The sequence below is a fragment of the Gracilinanus agilis genome, chromosome 1 (genome assembly GCF_016433145.1).
Source record: "Gracilinanus agilis isolate LMUSP501 chromosome 1, AgileGrace, whole genome shotgun sequence".
Taxonomy (NCBI): Eukaryota; Metazoa; Chordata; class Mammalia; order Didelphimorphia; family Didelphidae; genus Gracilinanus; species Gracilinanus agilis.
The window spans coordinates 394,387,806-394,396,432 of record NC_058130.1 but is presented as its reverse complement, the minus strand read 5'-3'; the positions used below and the strand labels follow the sequence as shown (position 1 = coordinate 394,396,432).

The window sequence follows — 8,627 nt, the reverse complement described above, 5'->3', positions numbered from 1 at the left end:
AAGGAAGGAAGGAAGGAAGGAAGGAAGGAAGGAAGGAAGGAAGGAAGGAAGGAAGGAAAAAGTTCTTATACAGAGGCAGAGATAGAAAAGAAGTATTTTAATAGGCAAATAACACAGGATTATTATGAATGCAGTTTTGAATTTAAAGACACTCTGAAAGAGATTCAGGTCTCAAGGTATCAGTGAACCACATTTAGAGAATCAGCGATCTGGTCAGATCCCCTGGTTTCATAGATGAAAAAATTGAAGAGTTAAGTGATTTGCCTAAACTTAACAATGCTAGAGCTCAAACTCAGGTTTTCTGACTTCAAATCCCTTTCTCTTTCCTTTATATCACACAACTTCTTTTTTACATTGAGATGATCAAATGACATATTTGTAAAAATTGCTTAGCAGTGAGCCTAGAGTTTAATATTAAATATTGTATAAATGCTTTTCCTCCTTCCCCTAGATGCATATAAGTCAAGGCATCCAATATAGGAATGGCAGCAAGAAATAGGAGCAGTGATATTTAAAATGACTAAGTCCTAGATATGCACACATTTACAAATCTCCCTGGATATTTCTCTGTAATCTAAGCAAAACAGAGTTCATGATTTAAGACCATATCTAGAAAAACTAGAGGCCCTTACAAAGCTATTACTAAGGAAGAATTTTACAGAATAACATTAACAAAGAAATTTCTTTCTTAAAGAGAAAGGTCAGATATCTCACTAAGCCAAGGAATTTAAAATAAATTCAAACTAATGAATTATTTTTATTTAAAAAAAACTTTTTCTAAACTCTTACCTTCTGTGTTAGTATGAATTCTAAGACAGCAGAGCAGCAAGGGCTAGGCAATTGGGGTTAGTTACTTGCCCAGGGTGGCACAGCTAGGAAATGTCTGAGGCCAGATTTGAACCCAGGTCCTCTGGAATCCAGGCCTGGAGCTCTATCCACTGTGCAGCCTACATGCCCCCAAACTAATGAATTTAGATACAATTTATCCACTATGACATTAATACATATGAATTTTTAAATAATATTTTATTTTCCCCAGCTAACAATTTATTATTCCATCTCAACCAAGTCACAAGCTTTGATTCCCTGATTCTGTGCAACGATTAACAAATATTTTTAAAGCACCATAAATAATTAGTACTTTCTCTTTTAAACAATCACGGAATCCATAAATATTTACTGAATACATACCAAGAATCATAGAGAATACAAAAACAGTATAAAATAAAATCCTTATGAAAAGCACAAAATCTAGTTGAGGGGATGAAATGAAATAATGAGATAATTTGGGGTTGACATTCAGTCGTATCTGGTCTTCTCGACTCCATTTGGGGTTTTCTTTGGCAAAGATGCTGGAGCAATTTGCCATTTCCTTCTCTAGCTCATTTTACAGATGAGAAAATGGAGACAGAGTTAAATGACTCGTGCAGGGTCACATAGCTAGTAAATATCTCAGGTTGCATTTGAACTCAGGAAGATGAGTCTTCCAGACTCCAGGCCTGGCATTCTTATTCACTTCACCACCTCGCTGCCCAGTGAAATAATACAGAACAGCAAATAAGCAAAGTCTAAAGGCTAAAAGAATATCAAACCTCTATGCTTCCTTGTATTGATAGATAAGAGTCTCTGTATTTTATAGTAAAACATTTCAGTCTTCCTATAAAAATCATTTAATACCAAAGCACCAGAATTTAAAATAACTCAAAGGAACAAGCTGTGTCAATTGACAGTATATGTGTGCATATAAGGAACAGCAAGATGAAAAATTTCATTTCAAAGTACAAAAATTATAAAACTAATTTATAAAGTATAAAGAAATTGTTGTGTCAATTGATATGTCTGATCTTTCTCAAGGAAATAACATGTTTGGGAGAAAAATATGACCACATTTAGTGTCATTACAGAGATGCAATACAATAATATCTAAAAATCAGAATAAAGCAAAATAGTAAACAGAGCATTTAATATTTACCTTTCGCACATATTCTGTTTCCTCACTAATGTGGGCTGACTTGGGTTCACATAATGTAAAATTATCTTCTCCACATAGCATCTCTTCGAGTGCTTCCTTGGTCATTATCAAGGTGGTCATTTTGTGCCAGTGTTATTGCTCTATATTAGAGAAAACAGATTTGAGTTAAGTAAAAAACACTTTTTTCTCTGAGAATAAAAAAATGCATTTCTAAATACATCATCAAATTCTGGAAATTATTTGTTTATGCGTGCCTAGAAATCTAGGAATAAAATTATGTAATGCATCCCCCCTAATAATAACCTTTATTAAAATTCAATAGTATAAGAATATTAGAGAAGAAAAAAAAATTCTTTTCAGTATATGATTATAAACCATCAAAAGAAAAGAAAGAAATGAAATCTGGACATGAATCATTAATGAAGAGTTAAATCTGAACAAAGAAAATACCTACTTATGTCTGATTGAAAACAGAAAGCCTTTGGCCTATATTTTCTCTTTAATTCAAGAGGAGACCATTTTATGATAAATATCCTAAGTACTAAGCCTATCTTTTCTTTATTCTTTGTGTTTCTTAATGATATTATCCATGTATCTGCTTTTAGCATAATGAACAACAAAGAAAGGAGGCCCAACCTCATCCTGTAGATTAAATTTTAGGCTAGAAAGAACTTTTTAGTTTTAAGAATACACAAGCAGTCAACAAATAGTTATTAAGGATTTATTACCTGTCAGGAACCATACTAAAAACTGTGGCCATAACACAATCTCTGCTCTTGTCGGGAAAAGACAATGTACAATTAATTATGTAAGTACCGAATATATTATTATTGTTCGAAGAGGACCAATGGATATCCCAGAAAGATGTCTTGACTTGTACATGCACTGGATTTAAGAGAGCAGAGTGGCAAAATTCTCAGCCTCACTCTTTCCTGGATTCATACAAGTCCAGTGGCAGGACACAAGTCAAGACAACAGTGATGGCTGGGATGCAGTGGATGGCCTGGACTTTTATGTTTGATCAAGCTCTGGGCACTGCACAGCTCTTTCTTCTGCCATCTTTATGGCCACTGGAACAAACTGTGCTTGTTTGCCTATCTCAGTGGAGGACACCTTTGCATACTTGGGATTTACAGAGGTATGCCAGTGACCTTCTTCCTAGCCCAACCAATACCGGTGTTTGGTCATTGAGTATGCTACAGCTTCATGGAGCCACAGGTGAGAGAAGGGTGACAGGTAGCTACCAAAAGTGGATAAGCAGCCCTGAAAAGGACTCAGCAAGCTCTCACGCCAGAGGTGCTAGTCCTCCCTGCACACCCCATAACAATCTGAAAGAATATATACAGAGCTTCTGGGTTAAGGTGGCGACAGAGTAAAAAGCAGCTGCATAACCTCTCCTAAACAAAACATACAAGACTCCTCAAGGGGACATAAAAACAAATCCAGACGAATGAAGGGACCCCACAACAGGGCACAGAGTGGAAGGTACGTGGAATCGGTGCATTTTCATGCTATAAAGGGGTGAAACAGCTCTCACTAAATCGCAGGCTGAGCAACCCCCTCCCCCCACACACCACCTACATTTCCAAGGCCAGCACAAAAGAAATAGAGCAAGTTTGGGGCACCCATTGAGTCATTGGCAGCTCCAGGGCCTGCTCCTGAGAGCAGCAAGACTTAAGACCCCAAAAGGCTAAAGAACGCATGCAGACTTTGAGTGCTGACACTGAGTGCAGGCGCGGGTAGAGGCAGACGCAGGCATGAGCAAAGGCTCTGAAACGCTGAGTGGGGAACCAGTGCAGACGGGTATACGACTGTGGAAGCAGCACCCTGAGACTTGTAAAGGAACCTCTGGCAGAGGATCAAGCAAGGGGGTCCACCAGGGGGCTTGACCTTGAGAATAACCAGACCTGAGACCTCAGGAGCCTAAAGAGCACAAACAGACCCTGAGTGTGAGGATAAAGCTGAGAAGGGGCTGGGTTAACAATGGCAACCCAGAATCAGAAAGCCCAGAAGAGCAAGATTAACAACAAGAAGAAATCTTTTAACACTCAACAACTTTTACACAGAGAAAATCCAGACAACAGAGCAAACAGAAGAGGAGAACAAACAAGCAATCACATCCGAACACTCCCAAAATAATGAAAACTGGTCACAAGCTCTTGAAGAGTTCAAATCTGAGATGACGAGAAAGTTGCAAAAGATTTGGCTAGAGAAATGGGAAATAGCTCAAAAGGAAATCAGGCAAGAAAAGAACAGTTTAAAAGGCAGAATTTTGCAATTGGAAAGTGAGGCTCAGAAATCAAATGAACTGATAAGCAAATTGAACACCAGAAATGACCAGATCGAAAAGGAAAACCAAAAGATTATAGCCGAAAACCAGTCCCTAAAGGCTAGAATTCAGCAATTAGAAGCCAATGATCTCTCAAGACAGCAAGAACAAATAAAACAAAATCAAAAGACTGATAAAATAGAAGGAAACATGAAATATCTCAATGAGAAAATGACAAACCAAGAAAACCAGGCTAGAAGAGACAATCTGAGAATCATTGGTCTTCCTGAAAAAGCAGAAATTAATAGAAATTTGGACTCCATACTCAAAGAAATTATTCATCAAAATTGCCCTGAAGTTCTACAACAAGAGGGCAATATAGACATTGAAAGGATCAATAGATCAACCTCTACACTAGACCCAGAAAAGACAACCCTCAGGAATAGCCAAATTCAAGAGCTTCCAAGTAAAAGAAAAAAAATTTTACAAGAAGCCAGAAAGAGACAATTCAGATATCAAGGAGCAACAATCAGGATCATACAGGATCTGGCAGCCTCCACACTAAAAGACCGCAAGACTTGGAATATGATATTCAGAAAGGCAAGAAAACTGGGGCTTCAACCACAGATCAATTACCCATCAAAACTGACTATATACTTCCAGGGGAAAGTATGGGCATTCAACAAGATAGAAGATTTCCAAGTATTTGCACAGAAAAGACCAGGACTAAATGGAAAGTCTGATATCCAACCACAAAAATCAAGAGAAACATGAAAGGTAAATAAGAAACATAGGGGAAAGAAAGAAAACTCATAATTTTTAAATTTGCCTCTTTAAGGGCTTCAATAAGATCTAATTATCTGCATTCCTATGTGGAGAAATGCTATGTATAATTCTCTATAGTGAACTCTATTCACTATTATAGTATTCACTATTATAGTAATCAGAAGAATAATTCATAGGGAGAGGTTGGAATACTAAATGGTCTAAGAGGATATGGGGCTGGGAAAGAGGTGGGGTGAATAATAGGAGATACCAAGAGAAACCTGATTGAATAAGAAAAACAGGATATTCTATTACGCACAAAGAGGGCATGGGAAGAGGAAGGGACAAATACTATTATAAGAAGGAGAGGAAGAGAGCATTAAGAGATAATATTTAAACCTTACTCTCAGTGTAATTAACCCTGAAAGGGAAGAGTAGCTATATTATCCATTGGGATATAAAACTCTATCTAACCCTACTGAGAAAGTCAGAAGGGATAAACCAAGGGGAGCAGGGGAGTGGGGAGGTCAAAAAAGGGAGGGGAGAAGAAGGGGGACGGAATTCATTAGGCCTTTAAAAATGAAAAAAGGGGAATAATAAGGGAGGGGGTAGAAAGGGAAGTTAATCAAGGGAGGGGATAAGGGTTACCGGCTTAATGCGAACCACTGGTTTAAAAGGAAATAGTGTAAGAAGAAGGGGTAGAACTAGAGGAGGATACAAAAATGTCAGCGAATGCACAACTGATAATTATAACTCTGAATGTGAATGGGATGAACTCCCTCATAAAACGGAAGCAAATAGCAGAGTGGATTAGAAACCAAAATCCTACCATATGTTGTCTACAAGAAACACATATCAGGCAGGTAAACATACACATGTTTAAGGTTAAGGGCTTGAGCAAAATCTTTTGGGCATTAAATGAGAAAAAGCAGGTAGGAGTGGCTATTATGGTTTCTGACAAAACCAAAATAAAAATAGATATGATTAAAAAAGACAGGGAAGATCATTACATCCTGATTAAAGGCAGTAAAAACAAAGAGGAAATAACACTGTTCAATATGTACACACCAAGTGGCATAGCATCCAAATTCATAAAGGAGAAACTGGAAGAGCTCAAGAAGGAAATAGAGAGTAAAACCATAATAGTGGGAGATCTAAATATTCCTCTTTCAGATCTAGATAAATCAAACCAAAAAATAAATAAGAAAGAGGTAAGAGAGGTGAATGAAATCCTAGAAAAAATAGATTTAATTGATATGTGGAGAAAAATAAATAGGGTCAAAAAGGAATACACCTTCTTTTCAGCTGCACATGGTACATTTACAAAGATTGACCATGTAGTAGAGCATAGAAACATTGCAAACAAATGCAAAAGAGCAGAAATAATAAATGTAACCTTCTCAGATCATAATGCAATAAAAATAATAATTAGTAAGGGCACCTGGGCAGGCAAATTAAAAACTAATTGGAAATTAAATAATATGATTCTCCAAAACCAATTTGTCAAAGAAGTCATAGAAACAATCAACAATTTCATTGAGGAGAATGACAATGATGAGACATCCTACCAAACTCTGTGGGATGCAGCCAAGGCAGTACTGAGGGGGAAATTTATATCCTTGAGTGCATATATTAACAAATTAGGGAGGGCAGAGATTAGTGAATTGGGCATGCAACTTAAAAAACTAGAAAGCGAGCAAATTAAAAACCCCCAGATGAAAACTTAGAAATACTAAAAATCAAGGGAGAAATTAATAAAATCAAAAGTAAAAGAACTATTGAATTAATAAATAAGACTAGAAGCTGGTATTTTGAAAAAAACAGATAAAATAGACAAACTATTGGTCAATCTAATAAAAAAAGGTAAGAAAAAAACCAAATTGACAGTATCAAAGATGAAAGGCGAGACCTCACCTCTAATGAAGGGGAAATTAAGGCAATCATTAAAAACTATTTTGCCCAATTATATGGCAATAAATATAACAATTTAGGAGATATGGATGAATACTTACAAAAATATAAATTGCCTAGATTAACAGCAGAAGAAATAGAATACCTAAATAATCCCATATCAGAAAAAGAAATTGAACAAGCCATCAAAGAACTCCCTAAGAAAAAATCGCCAGGGCCTGATGGATTCACAAGTGAATTCTATCAGACATTCAAAGAGCAACTAATCCCAATACTATACAAATTATTTGATATAATAAGCAAAGAAGGAGTCCTAACAAATTCCTTTTATGACACAAATATGGTACTGAATCCAAAACCAGGGAGATCAAAAACAGAGAAAGAAAACTACAGACCAATCTCCCTAATGAACATAGATGCAAAAATCTTAAATAGAATACTAGCAAAGAGACTCCAGCAAGTAATCAAGAAGATCATCCACCATGATCAGGTGGGATTTATACCAGGAATGCAAGGATGGTTCAACATTAGGAAAACCATCCACATAATTGACCATATCAACAATCTAACAAACAAAAATCACATGATTATCTCAATAGATGCTGAAAAAGCTTTTGACAAAATACAGCATCCATTTCTATTGAAAACACTGAAAAGTATAGGAATAGAAGGACCCTTCCTAAAAATAATGAACAGTATATACCTGAAACCATCAACAAGCATCATATGCAATGGGGATAGATTAGAAGCCTTCCCAATAAGATGAGGTGTGAAACAAGGATGCCCATTATCACCTCTATTGTTCAACATTGTACTAGAAACACTAGCAGTAGCAATTAGAGAAGAAAAAGAAATTGAATGTATCAAAATAGGCAACGAGGAGACTAAGCTATCACTCTTTGCAGATGATATGATGGTCTACTTAAAAAATCCTAGAGAATCAACTAAGAAGCTTGTAGAAATAATCAACAACTTTAGCAAAGTTGCAGGATACAAAATAAATGCACATAAATCATCAGCATTTCTATACATTTCCAACACACTAGAGCAGCAAGAAGTAGAAAGAGAAACACCATTTAAAATCACCCTAGACAATATAAAATACTTAGGAATCTACCTACCAAAACAAACACAGCAATTATATGAAAACAACTACAAAACACTTTCCAAACAAATAAAACTAGATCTAAACAATTGGAAAACCATTGATTGCTCATGGGTAGGATGAGCTAATGTAATAAAAATGACCATTCTACCCAAATTGATTTACCTATTTAGTGCCATACCTATCAAACTACCAAAAAACTTCTTTACTGAATTAGAAAAAACTATAACAAAGTTCATTTGGAATAACAAAAGATCAAGAATATCAAGGGAAATAATGAAAAAAAATGTGAAGGAAGGGGGCCTAGCAGTACCAGATATTAAACTATACTATAAAGCAGCAGTCATCAAAACAGTATGGTACTGGCTAAGAGACAGAGAGGAGGATCAGTGGAATAGACTGGGGGTAAATGACATCAGCAAGACAGTGTATGATAAACCCAAAGAGCCCAACTTTTGGGACATGAATCCACTATTTGACAAAAACTGCTGGGAAATTTGGAAAACAATAGGGGAGAGATTAGGTTTAGATCAACATCTCACACCCTACACCAAGATAAATTCAGAATGGGTGAATGACTTGAATATAAAGAAGGAAACTATAAG

At 36.2% G+C, this 8,627-nt stretch overlaps 1 protein-coding gene across 1 annotated transcript in view; it reads right to left on the bottom strand.

Annotated features, from left to right (window-relative positions):
• The window catches only part of CCDC68 (coiled-coil domain containing 68), an 80,917-nt gene that overhangs the window by 43,385 nt on the left and 28,905 nt on the right, over positions 1-8,627 (bottom strand). Inside the window, exon 2 of the mRNA XM_044657804.1 lies at positions 1,973-2,112. Within this exon, the coding sequence (XP_044513739.1) occupies positions 1,973-2,092 (120 nt within the window). The 5' untranslated portion in view covers positions 2,093-2,112. The remainder of the gene's footprint in view (positions 1-1,972; positions 2,113-8,627) is intronic.